Consider the following 14,039-nt stretch of genomic DNA (forward strand, 5'->3'; position numbering starts at 1 on the left):
AAAATTACAGAAAAGCCCAAAGACCAATCAAAATTCTGTGCCGTAACCCAGAGGTCACCATTATTAACATTTTGGGGTATACCCTTTTCTGTGCATTTATTGACATATGCATCTATTTTTTATAAAGTTGGGATCAGACAGGACTCATACTGCTTTATAAGAAGCTTGGTTCACTTAATATTATACCTTGGGTATAATACTAATTTTTTATGTTCACCAAATGCTTTTGAATAAGATGTACCCTAAAGTCTTTCAGAATTTTCCTTTTCTCCAGCTGAACTTAGCCACTTTCCTAGCTATATTACCATGAGCAAATTAGCTTCAGCTTCCTCATCGGTAAAAGGAGGATTAACAACAGCGTCTGTGGTGGGGCTGTTGGGAGGGCAGGTGTGGCAGTGTGTGCCTGTCAGTTAGAACAGTGTCCTTTCTCTCCCTGGGGCCTATCACACCTCCTGCCTATTCACCCACCCATCTCCCTAATTCACTTGGTCAGTGTCTGCCTCAAGGGGTGCAAATTTGGTTTTCTTCCAAGGCACAGATTTCTTTTAAGACAGACACAGAAACACAAGGAAGAAGCTGTTTGCTCCTCTGGAGAGTCAGGGCCTGCCAGCTATGTAGTCCTGATGTGTGGCTGTGTCCTCATCATAGTGCAGGGAAGGTGACTCTTTCAGTCAGTTCTACCTCAGCCTCCACCTCCCTGGAATGGGGAAACCCCACAGAAGTTGGCTTCATTTTGATTTTTTTGTTGTTTGCCTTGTCCCCACCCCTGCTCTCAGTGTTAAATATTTAACCATATAGAGGAAATTAAACCTCAAAATCACCAAAAAATGCAAACAACCCTTTGATCATAAAACATGTTCAGTATTTACAGGACCCTGATACTTCCATTGAGCCATCTCCTTATTCACTGCCCTCATCCTTGTGCCACTTCCTTTTCTAACTAGAAAAGTACAGTCCTTCTCTAGGCATATCTGAGATCAGGAAATCCTCAGCTTGCTCTCCCTCTCAAAAATTGCTGGCCTAGGAAAGACAGGGAAATTCAAGATAGAAAGTGGCCGTCCCACGGGTTTGGGGCCTTATTGTTCACCATTGCTGTTCTGGCTGACCCACTTGTGCTGAGGCCTGGCTGGCACTGACAGGATGTCAGCCCAGGGGTGAGGCTTCTCTCTGTCTGTCTCTTCCATTCCCACAGGATAGGAACAGTCGCTGGGGAGCACAAAGCCCCTGCCCATCCGCAGTGCTTGGCAGTGTTCCGCACACATTCCTGTGTGTTATTTCATCAGAGCCTCACCCAAGGCCTGGGGCCAAGTAATGGGAAGAACTGAGTTAGGGTTAGAGAAGTCACCCAAGTCACCAGGAGTTTGCCATTGGGCTCTCCCTGGGTTGGGGGGCTGGTACCTCAGGGCCCCAGGCTATAGGAAAATAAGAGGTTGTCCATTGCTGGGGGAGGTGAGAGATGCTGGTGGAGCTGGGAGACAAGACGTCAGAGGTCCCCTCAGCCCCCAGATACAGGGGTAGGTCTCCTGAAGGCCAGTTTCGTCCCCCAGCCCTCAAGGGGACAACAGGGCCACACCAGGCACTCACACAGCAACTGATAGCAGCTCACATTTACTGGGGATGTGCCACCTGCCAGGCCCTGTGCCAGGAGCTCTCCTGGAATACCTCTTAATCTGAATTCAAAATAATCCCATGAGAAAGAAGCCTTAGTCCTGGGCTGACATCCTGCCGAGTGCCGGGCCTCAGCACTAAAGCAGCAGCAGCGAACGAAAAGGCCCCAAACCAGTGAGACTTAGTTGCTCTCATTTTCCCCATTTTACAGATGAAAAAATTGAGTCATAGAGCGGGATAAGCTTCACCAGGTCATATAGGTATAAAGTGGTGGAGGCAGGATTCAATTCTGTTCTGACTCCGAAGCCAGACTTTTTTTTTTGCCTACACAATTTATTAGAATCTGAAAACGTTGCTGGATAAGACAGTCAAATAAATCAATTTCATTTCTATACATCAACAAACAAATTACTATTTTATAAGATAATCATTTATAATAGTATCAAAAACAAAACCACCAGAAATAAAATATGTAATGAAAAAACTAGTTAAGATGTTAAAGATCTGAGCTGGGCCAGACTTGTAACCACTATGCACTTTTTGGCTGTGGAGAATGGCTCCTCCGTCCTTATAATGCAGCGAGGCCACTGCAGGGGAGGGCCTTCTGGTTAGTGCAGCAGCCTGGTGTTCAGAGATGACACCTCAGCTCAGACCTGACAGGTTCTGCCGGCAGGTTGTATAAGCCACGTTAGCTCCTCTAAGCCTCTGTTTCCTCATCTAGAAAACGGGGACAGGGACACCCTCCCTAACAGGTTGTTCTGAGGATGAAGGGATAATGTGGTCAAGTTTCTGGCCCAGTGTTTTGCAAATAGTAGGTGCTCGATTATTGGCGTTGGTATTAGGATCAGGGCCAAGGGTAGAACCTTCAACACCCTGTCAGCCGGGAGAGACTGAGACGGATCACTCAGCTGCACACGGAGCCCTGGTGTTGCTGCTGGTGTGAGCCGAGGGAGCTCAGGGAAGCCTGTTGGTGAGCTGTGTCTGATCTGTAGCTTCCTGTGGCTGGAGCCTGACTCAGCCCGTCACCTGGTTCCTGAGTCAGGGCACAGAGGGGAGTGCCTGTTTCCTTTAGTGGGGGGAAGTAGGGGCCAGGAGGACAGGAAAGAGTGGGAAGGATCTGTGAGGCCCAGAGGGAGGGGGTGTTACCAGAGCAGTCCCTCCCTCATCTCAGCATGGTTGGAGAGGGGGCAGTGCCCCTTGCCATTAAAGGGAGAGCGGGTTTGGGAGTCAGATAAACTGGGTTCAGAGCTTGACTGTACCATTTACAAGCTGGGTGACCCTAGCCAAATCTCCTGATCTCCTTGAGCCTCCGTTTCCCATCTGTAAAATGAAGATAGCCTCTCAGGTAAGTGAGCAGGTCATGTGGTACCTGGCCGGGCAGTGCTCACTGAACAGCCATTCCTTCCCATCCCCAATGCCTGGTGGTACCCCCAGATCTGCAGACAGGCCCTGAAGTTTCTGACACAGATCCAGGCCCAGCCCCTCATCAACCTGCAGATGGTGAACGCGTCTCTGTACGAGCATGTGGAGCGGATGCACCTCATTGGCAGGAGCCGGGAGCAGCTGAAGCTCCTGGGGGATTACCTGGGCCTGTGCCGGAGCGGCGCCCTGAAGGAGCTCAGCAAGAGGTAAGCAACCTCTACGTGCATGTGTGTGTGTGCACATAAACACACATACATATATGTACATGTACACACACGCGTGCACACATGTATACACAAATGCATAGATATGCACACACATGCAGGCACTCATGCACACGCACACACACACAGGGGCAGGGCCCAGGGCAAGGCGTCCACCTGGAGGAAACCTGGGCAGAGAGCTTCCCATTGGGCCTGGGAAATAATCACATCTTTTGGGGGTGATTTTGGGGTTTTGTTCATGTAACCATTTGTTTACTCAAAAACATGGACTGAGAACATGCTAAGCACTGCACACCTGGCGAGGCATGTGGGCTCCAACACTGAGCAGGGCAGAGCCAGGGCCGACCCACCGGAAGCCTCTGGCCTGGCAGGGAAGACTGGTGGGAAAGTCAGCAACTGCATCTGGGGGTGAGGGTGAGAGGGAGATAGGTGGGGAAGTCAGCAACTGCATCCCGGGGTGAGGGTGAGAGGGAGATAGGTGGGGAAGTCAGCAACTGCATCCCGGGGTGAGGGTGAGAGGGAGATAGGTGGGGAAGTCAGCAACTGCATCCGGGGGTGAGGGTGAGAGGGAGATAGGTGGGGAAGTCAGCAACTGCATCCGGGGGTGAGGGTGAGAGGGAGATAGGTGGGGAGTCAGCAACTGCATCCGGGGGTGAGGGTGAGAGGGAGATAGGTGGGGAAGTCAGCAACTGCATCCGGGGGTGAGGGTGAGAGGAGATAGGTGGGGAAGTCAGCAACTGCATCTGGGGGTGAGGGTGAGAGGCAGGATGTCCTGGAACCACAGAGGCTTGACATCCAGCCCAGATGAGAGGAGGACAAAGCAGAAAAGACTTCCTGGAGGAAGTGACTTCTAAGGTGAGACCTGAAACATTAGGAAGAATTAGAAAGGAGAAGCAAAGGGGGAAACAGCGTTGCAGACAGAAGGAATAGCACGCACAGGCCATGAACAAAGGCACCGTCGGTGGAAAGCCCAGAGAGAACTTTGGCTATGGTGAGGAGGGAAGTGGGGAGTGTGGCGAGAGGCAGGCGAGGGCCAGATGTCCCCACCTCTTCCCCGTCCCAGCCAGTCATCTGGCCCATGCCAGCTTCCCTCCTGAAATTCTCCAAAGAAGACGTGATGGGGGCAGGGCCCTCAGGATGCCCTTCAGGAAGCTTCTCTCACCAAGGGCCTGGGGCCTTTGGTGCTCAGGAATGGGATGTGATGCTGGGCTTCAACAGGGACTCAGGTCTCTCCATTCCTGTCATAAATGCTTCCTAGTCCTCAGGTCACAGCCCAGGCCATAGTCTTCCCAGGGCTATGCTCTCCCAGCACCCTCAGGAGGGCAGACCTTATGTGGAGAAGCCTGCCGGTGCCTACTGCCCAGCATGGGCTTTGAGTCCACCTCTTCTGGGTTTCTGGGGGCAGGGACCACTCACAAGCCCCTCCAGGTTCCTCCGTCTGGCCTTCCCTCACCACAGGGCTGGCCTAGAGAGCGCCTCTCTGAAGACTGCCTCTTCCATCCTGGCTGCAGTGCTTCCAGAGCCGGGCCTCCTCAAGGCCAGGGTGTGCCCCGAGCAGGGGCTCTCAAGGGGTGCTACGGGGGCTCTCCCCTAGGCAAAGAGGAGAATCTGGCCCCACAGCTGCCAGCTGAGCCTTGGTCTCCTCTGCAGGGCCTGAAAGAACAGAAAGCCCTCTGGGGACCTACCATGTGGGACCCTAGACCCTAGAAGGCTTCACCCCTGAAGGCTCTGGCCATCCCAAGCATCCAAAGGTGACTGGGTCTCCACCTCTTGGCAAGCGCTGACTCACTCCCTACCTCTGAGAGTCCAGAGAGACTGTCCTCCTGCCCACCTAACCAGGTGGTGAAATCTCTGGGATCGGGTGGGGCCTCATCACCCTCCTTGGTCAAGGAGCCAAGTACTTGCACAGGCCTGCAGACCTGTGTAGACCAGGTGCCTGTGGGGTGGGTTGTGGGCCCCAGCCCCATACACCCGTCCCCACCCTGCTGAGAGTTTGTTCATTGGCTTTACTGACCTGTCTCTGCGGGCACCAGGGGCAGCCCTGTCTCTCTCCCTAGCCCTCCTGCTTTGTCCCTGGGCAGCAGCGCTGTACTCCTGCTATGTGTCCAGCCTGCTTCCCATGCCTGTGGAAGTCCCATGGAAACAGCATAGGGCAGGGGAAACCATATGGGAGCCCCTCACCCACTGTGCTTCAGGAAAGTTGCTTCACTTCTCTGGGTCCAGCTTTCCCATCTATAAAATGGGCCAGTGATTCCTCCATTCCTGTGGCCTCCTAAACAGTGGTGAGAGCTGCATGAGGGACCCAGAGTCTGGGCCACAGATGGCCCTGGGTTAGCATTGTGTGTGCCCTGAGGGCACCTTATCCAGCCTTGGCAGGGGCCAAAGGAGCTTCCAGAGGAGATGGCATCTGAGCTGAGGGCACACAGAGTTCTTTTCCTTTTTTCTTCTAACATGTTTTTCTTCTTTACAAAGATCAGTGTTTCAAGTGAGGGGCATTTATGAAAGGGAATAAAGCAGACCATTCAGTCAGCCCTTCTCAGAGCCCACCACCACCTGCTTCTGCACCTCATTCCATCCACACACACATGTTGCCACAACACCAGTAGCATTGTGTGTCTGTTGAACTGGGGTTTAGAAAAATGAGGAAAGAGTAGAAAGGGCAGGGGAGAACCTGGCTTTCCTGGCTAAGGGACCGGTAGCAAGAGGCTGGCCGGAGCACAGCTCACTGACGCCCTTGAGGGGCTCTGGGCAGCTGGGCTTCGGGTACAGGGGCCAGAACTCAAAGGGCCCTCAAGGCCTTGGGATTTGATCTGCTACTTGTGGGGAACCATTGAAGGGTTTTGAGCACGGGGCTATCACTTCTGATCAACGGCTTAGAAAAGACCACTCTGAAAAGACCAGGCACGGTGGCTCACGCCTGTAATCCCAGCACTTTGGGAGGCCAAGGCGGGTGGATCACCTGAGGTCAGGAGTTTGAGGCCAGCCTGGCCAACATAGCGAAACCTCGTCTCTACTAAAAATACAAAATTAGCCGGGCGTGGTGGCAGGCACCTGTAATCCCAGCTACTAGGGAGGGTGAGGCAGGAGAATCACTTGAACCCAGGAGGCAGAGTTTGCAGTGAGCCAAAATCATGCCACTGCTCTCCAGGCTGGGAGACAGAGCAAGACTCCATCTCAAAAACAAAACAACACACAAAAAGACCATTCTGGCCCCAGCAGAGTGCAGTTGGTGAAGGGGAGAGCCCTGGGTGGCAGCTGGTGTTAATAATTAACACCAGGGAGCTGGGCCTGGACCAAGTCAGCCAGAGGGAAGGTTGAGAGGAGGAGAGAGCTGAGGCATGGGCAGGTTTTGGATGTGGGACGGGAAGTCAGGGAGGAGCTGTCCTGCACTAGTGGCAGCTACCTGGCCGGATTCTCTCCGGCAGACCTAGGACCTGACTCCAAGAGCCAGAGAAGCCCCTGAGAGTGTCCTCTCCAGCCCTTGGGAGGAAGCCATCACAGAAATGCCCCACACCCTGTCCACCCACCATACCTCGGTGTCCCTCCCAACGGCCAGGGAGCGGTGGTTAGAGGAGGAGCCAGGGCTCAGGAGGCAGGTGGCACCCAGGCCCCCACCCATGTCCCCCTGATCTTCCAGCCCTTGCCTGGCCCTCTCCTTCCCCATCACTTCATCGGTTCCAGGAGCTAAGATTTGACCTCTCCTCATTTTCCTCTCTCCTAGAGAGCCCTCCAGATTCCTGTGGTCTCTTTCCCAGCCTCATGCCAGAGGACAAAGAGTTCTCCTCATTGTGTGGGTGGAGAAACTGAGGCCCCAAGTAGGCCTGGCTGTGCCCCAGTGCACGAGAGTGTCTTTCCTGGAGGCCAGGAGAGGAAGTGGCGTCTCACCCCTGGGCCAGCACCCTCTCCCCTCTGGCCTTGATTGAGCACTGCGGAGAAGCCAGTTGCAAGTCCTTGCTGAGAGGGTGACAGGCCCAGGGCACAGGGGCTCCCAGAGCTTCCACGACTATGGTCAGAGGATGGATGGCAAAGCTAATTCTCCATCCAGATCAGCCCACACTCCTGCCAGCTCAGGGCCAACCTGTGTCCCCCCGCCTGCTGTGTCCCATGTTTTCTTGGTGACAAATGGCAGCTTCCCTTCCTAGAGTGCAGGAATTTTACTGGGGACACCAGCATGGTAAACTGAGGGGCCAGTTGGCATCTTGGCCTATATGGCTGCTTGGTGGGACTCACCGTCTCTACCCCGGATTGGGGTCCCCTGGACCACAGCTGAGGCCACCAGCTGGGACAAGGCCAAGCCCCCATTCCAGATGCTCCACAGCTTGCACCCAGGAGGCCCAGACCCAGGGCTGGCACCATCCTGTCCCCAGATGTCTGGGGCATCTTGGGGCAGGTTCCCAAGCATCCTCTGACTTGGAGTAACCTCCCACCACCAGTACCCACACAAACACACACAGCCAGGCCAGGCAGGTTTTGCACCAGGGGACCTTCTGCAGGTGTTTCCTCTCCATCAGGATGGGGCCCGCTGGATCCCTCCCATTGGTGTGGTGGAAACTAGAGCTGCATTGGCGGCTGAGCCCTGTTCTCTGCTGTCCCCGCCACCTCTGAAATGGGATCTGCTATACTTAGGACACGTCTCAGTTGCTCTCGTGTAGCACTGAAACCAGACACTTTAATGTCTGTCCCTCAGCCAAACCAGGGGCCAAACAGGAGGGCAGAGGCCATATCCTGTGCATTACTGTCCCCAGCACTGTCCCTGGTATGTAATGGTGGCAATAATGACAACCTGCATCTCTAGGCATTTGTCAGGTAGACAGGGGTGCAGGCTCTGGAGCCAGGCCCTTATGTTCAAACTCCAGCTCTCCTGCCTACTAGCTGTGTGACCTCAGGCAAGTGCTTTAACCTATTTCCTCTTCTCAGTTGGGATTGTGATAGTACCAGCCTCACAGGATTATTGTGAGAATCAAATGAATGAATGCGTATGAAGCTCTTAGCCCAGTTCCGGGTCTAAGGTTCCAGGTGTCTGCACCCATCCTCCTCATGATTAATTATGTGTTTACTGTGAGCTCGGCACCAAGCCAAATGCTTTAAATAAGTTACTTAATCCAGACAACTCCATTTCCCAGAGAGGGAAACCCAAGGTTCAGAGAGGTTGAGTAACTTGCCCAAGGTCCACCAGCTAGTTAGTTACCTTGAAGACCAGGCCCCAAGCCCAGGCAGGCCGAATTACGCTCCTAGCCCCTGCCCCGCCCAGGCGGCAGGTGTCTGTCTGGTGAGCAGCGCCAGGGGAATGAAAACAAACAACACAGGTTGGCCCGGGTCTTGGAAACTGCTCTAAAGAATCACTTGTGTTTTGTTTGAAGGCTCAACCACAGGAATTACCTCTTGGAGTCTCCGCATAGGTTCAGTGTTGCTGACCTCCAGCAGGTGAGAGTGTTCTGCGTCCCCCGCCCAGACCTCCAGAGAGACTTCATTCCGGGAGAAGTCAGCAAGGAAGATGGGAGGGGGTGTCTGTAGTTTACTGAAGACAGCAGTCTGCAGCTTTTCTGCAGCTCTGAGTGGGTTGCCCTGCTGCCCTAGCTTCCTGGGCAGGGACGGATACCCCCAGCACCCTGGAATAAGCAAGCACTCCAGCAACCCCAGGATCACAGGAAGAGAGTTTGGAATACTCCTTTCCCCAGGGGGAGGGTTCAATGGAGTCGGGTCTCATCTGAGTCCCATTAGCCCTGAGTGACCTCAGTGCCCACAGGCTGGACGCTGGCACTGCTCAGCCTGACTCAGGGAGGTTTTCTTTTCTTGCCCACGTGGAAACTAGGGGTAGAAGTTCTCCAGGCAGGGTGCCATGGCGCCTCAGTGCAGGTGCTTGGAAGGCCTGGGGCCTCAGTTTACCAGCCCCCCACAGATCGCAGACAGGGTGTATGAAGGATTCCTACTTGCCCTCCGCAGATTGCAGATGGGGTATATGAAGGATTCCTCAAGGCCCTGATCGAATTTGCCTCCCAGCATGTCTACCACTGCGACCTGTGCACCCAGCGCGGCTTCATCTGCCAGATCTGCCAGCACCACGACATCATCTTCCCCTTTGAGTTTGACACCACAGTCAGGTATGTGGCACACCCAGCCAGCCGTCTCCCAGCCCCACCCTTCCCCACACCCACAGCCTGGCCCAAGCACTCAGGGCAGCAGTCCTCGCTTTATGGGCAGGAGCATGTTGAACATCGGCTTTGTGCCGTGCCAAGGGACGGTGCAGTTGTTTGGGACAGCCCATGCCCTGGGCAGTCATGGCCAGCTCCGGTCCAGCTCAAGAGACAAGACAAGCTTTCCCAGGACTCCTCTGCCTCTGCAGAACCATCTGTCTTCCCAGAGGTGGCTGCCGGCTCTCTGAGTGGAGCCTGCTGAAGCCACAGTGTATGCATGGGTTGAAGAGGATTGTATGAGTTACTGCCCTGCACTGTTGGCATGAGACCAGGCACAAAGTGGGCACCTGCTGGGTGGTACCTGCCACTGCCACTGCATCTGTTGCTGAAATGATCACTCTTGTTCCCAGTTATTGCTCATTATCAGCAACCTCTCAATGGAAAAATTTGTCCAGACTTCCTGCAACCCATGTGGGAGTGGAAAACTGAACTGGGAACATTAGTTCTTTTTCTGTCGGTGTCCACTGGCCGGGATTCAGCCCTGAATGGGCCTGGGGCTGAGTTTTTAAAATTATACCATCTTGGCCGGGCGTGGTGGCTCATGCCTGTAATCCGAGCACTTTGGGAGGCCAAGGCAGGTGGATCCCTTGAGGTCAGGAGTTCGAGACCAGCCTGGCCAACATGGTGAAACCTCGTCTCCACTAAAAACACAAAAGTAAGCCAGGTGTGGTGGTGGGCACCTGTTATCCCAGCTACTTGGGAGGCTGAGGCAGGAGAATTGCTTGAATCCGGGAGGCAGAGGTTGCAGTGAGCCGAGATCGTGCCACTGCACTCCAGCCTGGGCAACAGAGGGAGGCTCTGTCTTAAAAATAAGTAAATGTTTTTAAATACAATAAATCCTTAATGAATTTCAAGCAGGATTTATTAAAAACTGCAATAGTACAGAGAAAATCCGTGTGCATTGTGTGACATATCGGTAAGCACTGTTTCGAGAATCTCCTGTTCCGGAATGGAGAGGCACGGCATGCGTGCATGGGTTACACAGTACGTCACAGCCGTATCATGGGTTCTGGTCAAAAGCGCTGGCCAGCGTGGCCACAGGGCAACCTCCAGCCCAGCTGGCACCAGCAGGCGTGCTGCTGTCTCCCCAGGTGTGCCGAGTGCAAGACCGTCTTCCACCAGAGCTGCCAGGCTGTGGTGAAGAAGGGCTGCCCCCGCTGTGCCCGCCGGCGCAAGTACCAGGAACAGAATGTTTTCGCCTGATGCCCATCTGCTGACCCCGCTCTGAAGGCCGAGGGTGAGTGCAGCTCAGCCATCCCAGCTGGGTTTGCCATCAGCCCAGGATACTCACCATATCACAGCTGTGTCCCCTTGTCAGGAAGACCCTCAGATGTGACCAGAGCACCGGCCTTCCAGAGAAAGCCCAGGAAGCCCCCGTGATGTCCCCTGGCCCCCTCACCACCCCTCTGCTGCAGGAGGCGTGGCCACCACCAGATGCTCCCTGTCTCTGGGCAGACAGGGTCTTTTACTCACCAGGCCCTGGCTCACCAGCGTCCCGGCACCTCCGTTAGGGCTGCCCAAACACTGTGGAAAGGAGGCTTGGGGAGCATTTTCAATTCCACATTCCTGATTAAAAGGTCTAGTTTTTTAAGGTGGGTTTTTCCCATTCATATTTCAACAGAAAGTATTTTTTTATTGGTGACCCTACGCGAGTCACCCAAGAAATCAAGACATTCTCACCCCCAGCGGATGCACGGGAGTCATTCAGGCCTAGCCTAGAGGCAGTGGGTGGCTGGCGGGCAGGCCACTGCTGGGACAGGGCCCACCCGGTGCCTTTCCTTGCCTTCATTGCCAGTGCCAAACCCCCCTCAGCAGGGGAGGGCCAGTCCTGGTGACCCCACTTCGTCTGTCTCCTCTTTACTCCCCACTCTCGCCAGCTGAGCCCACCCCTTTCTCAGCGTCAGAGCCCCTAGCTCTTCTCTAGCCCGGGGCCTTGGCCCCATTAGGAGAAGGAGAAGCGACTGGAAAGCAGCACTGTCAGCACTTTGAGCCCTCCTCGGTTTAGGGAGGGTCACTGTCTTGCCCACCCCCGATCCTCACTCCTCTATAGACTGGGGCGCTGCTGCAGATGCTCCAGGCCCACCTCGGTGGGCGCCCGGGGTCACACTCTGTGCCTGACTGACCCCTGCCAGGGCACAGACAGGCAGGACCCCAGAGAGGGCAGGCAGCCTGGCCCTGCACTGTGGAGAAGTGACCCGGTCCTTCGCCCTAAGCTGTGCGGGGCTTGCAGGGGAGCTGCCCTGTGGATGCAGCCACGGCCTCACAAAGCCATGAATTCCCAAAGCATCACTGAACTTGCCCAGCCAGGACATGGAGACTGAAGAACTTCCCCGGAGCAGGACTGCCTTTGAAGGGGCCTTGGGGCTGGGGTGGGAGCCTGGAATTGTTTTTGAAGTGAAGTTCAGACCCTCCAGGCTTCGGGGAAATGTGGGTTTGCTGGTCTGTCTGTCGCCTTCCCCCACCTCTCCTGGACCCAGCAGGCCCTCAGTCCTAGCTGTCTTACCTGCGCTCAGCTTGGAGTCTGAGGCCTCAGGTGGAGATCCCCCTGTCACTGTCAGAGATGAGTCCACCCTCACCCCTCCCTGGGGGCGATCGGCTGCTGAGCCACCCACCCAGCCTTGGAGCTGGATGCCTGTGCAGCAGAACAGAAGCGGCAGTGGCAGGCAAGTGGAGGCTGTGCACAGCTTTTTCGGGTCATGGCACACACCCGTGCCCAGATGCCAATGCCTCCTAAGCCGGGAGCTGGGTTATGCACCTGCCATGGCCCACATTAACTCTCCATCACAAGCCTGGCCTCGTCAGAGCCCTCATTGCCCCATCCCTGAGTGGGCAGGAGACTGGCCTGGGGAGGGCTTGGGTCTGTGAGGATTCTTCCCGAAGGTGCCCTCGGAAACAGACTAATTCTCAGGGAAATCAGATTGCGGTAAAATGACATGGAAATAAACAACATTCAGATCTGAGATTTCCTGTCCTTGAAGTCCCCTTTCAGATTACAAGTTGGCATCCTCTGCCCATCTAGCTGCCGCAGCTTCCCCCAAGGACAGCAGATGATAGGCCCAGAGAAGATAAGAGAAACTGGGGAAGGGAGGCCCAGTGGAGGGCCACGGCACGTGACCTGGTTCTGCCCTGCCAATGGGTTCAGCCCTTCTCCATCCTCAGCAAAGTGCCTCTGAGGGCACTTGTTTCCCCTTCTCCCCAACTTTTTTTCTTTTTTTTTTTTTTCTACACACTGCTTTAAATGTGTCCCAGTGATTCTGGTATGTCCCAACTTTTTTGTTTGTTTTGAGATGGAGTTACTCTGTTGCCCAGGCTGGCGTGCAGTGACGTGATCTCAACTCACTGCAACCTCCACCTCCTGGGTTCAAGCAATTCTCTTGCCTCAGCCTCACGAGTAGCTGTGACTTCCCCTTCTCTTCTGCCTAAAGGAGGAGGGGTGGTTTGGAGATTTCAATCCAACCCCCAAGAGCTCATCACATAAGTGTCATAATAGCTGATATAGGTGGGCGCGGTGGCTCATGCCTGTAATCCCAGCATTTTGGGAGGCCAAGGCAGTCAGATCATTTGAGGTCAGGAGTTCAAGACCAGCCTGGCCAACATAGTGAAACCTCATCTGTACAAAAATACAAAAATTAGCTGGGCATGATGGCAGGGGCCTGTAATCCCAGCTACTCAGGAAGCTGAAGCAGGAGAATCACTTAAACCAGAGACGGAGGTTCCAGTGAGCCGAGATTGTGCCACTGCACTCCAGCCTGGGTGACAGAGCCAGACTCCGTCTCAAAAAAAAAAAATAGCTGCGCTGGGCATGTGGTAAACTCTGCTTAGTGGACCTCATTTAATTCTCCCAATAATCCAGTGAAGTGAGTGTTACTATTGATAGCTGCAGAGATAAGGCAGAACTCCCAAGGCCTACCAGCTGCCAAGCAGCAGAGTGGGGCATCATACCAGCCTGACCCCACCAAAGACCATGGCCACTGCCAGTGCTGCCTGGCTGTGCTGCAGGTGGGGAGGGACGTAAAAGGTAGGGAGGGAGAGAAGATTTCTTCAGTCACTATTTTCTAAGCATGTTGGGCACCAAAGACGGATGCCGAATTCTGCTGTGTGCCTACCCTGGAGGGTCCCGAGGTGCCACCAAGCCTCAGACACACTGAGATTATCAGAGGAAGTGGGGACTCACAGGTGGCTACGCCTAGCAGGGGCAAAGATACAGAGGTAAGGGAGTTCCAGAACTAGCGTGGCCAGATTCAGCTTCCCACCCAACCCTGGGCCCCCAGGAGGTGGTATCAAGAGGGGCCATGGCCTGGGTTGCGGGCCCCTCTTCCTCCCAGAACACTAGCCTGAATCAGCCAGCTCCTGGCACACACAGCCAGGTCCACAGGCACACCTGTTCTTTGGGGCCCCTGAGGGCAAGGGGTCTGCTGGGGCTGGGGCTGGGGCTTGTGATGTCTGGAGTGAGTGCAGGGTCACATCAGGGCGAGGCAGCTTGTCCAGAGAGGCAGAAAATTCCCAAACAGAAGACCCCCAAGGCAGACGGCCCTGGGGCTAGCCTCCTGGCCTCTAGGAGGTGGTTCTGAGTTTACCCTGTGGACAGATT

General features: G+C 54.7%; 1 protein-coding gene across 4 annotated transcripts in view; it reads left to right on the top strand.

The window, feature by feature from the left end:
• The window catches only part of LOC117066849 (pleckstrin homology domain-containing family M member 1), a 54,899-nt gene extending 42,955 nt beyond the window's left edge, over positions 1-11,944 (top strand). Inside the window, exons 9-13 of one of the 4 annotated variants that reach the window (XR_004430523.1) lie at positions 3,043-3,236; positions 8,615-8,678; positions 9,198-9,355; positions 10,540-10,824; positions 11,662-11,944. Coding sequence is in view for 3 of the 4 variants with exons in the window: in XM_033182648.1 (XP_033038539.1) it covers positions 3,043-3,236; positions 8,615-8,678; positions 9,198-9,355; positions 10,540-10,651 (528 nt within the window). In the remaining variant the exon portion in view is untranslated. Of the gene's footprint in view, positions 1-3,042; positions 3,237-4,904; positions 6,261-8,614; positions 8,679-9,197; positions 9,356-10,539; positions 11,069-11,661 lie in introns of those variants that run through there. The other 3 variants (XM_033182648.1, XM_033182647.1, XM_033182649.1) reach the window with 3 other exon arrangements.
• Positions 11,945-14,039: the final 2,095 nt, after the last annotated feature.

This window comes from Trachypithecus francoisi, unplaced genomic scaffold (assembly GCF_009764315.1).
Source record: "Trachypithecus francoisi isolate TF-2019V2 unplaced genomic scaffold, Tfra_2.0 Lachesis_group20, whole genome shotgun sequence".
Taxonomy (NCBI): domain Eukaryota; kingdom Metazoa; phylum Chordata; class Mammalia; order Primates; family Cercopithecidae; genus Trachypithecus; species Trachypithecus francoisi.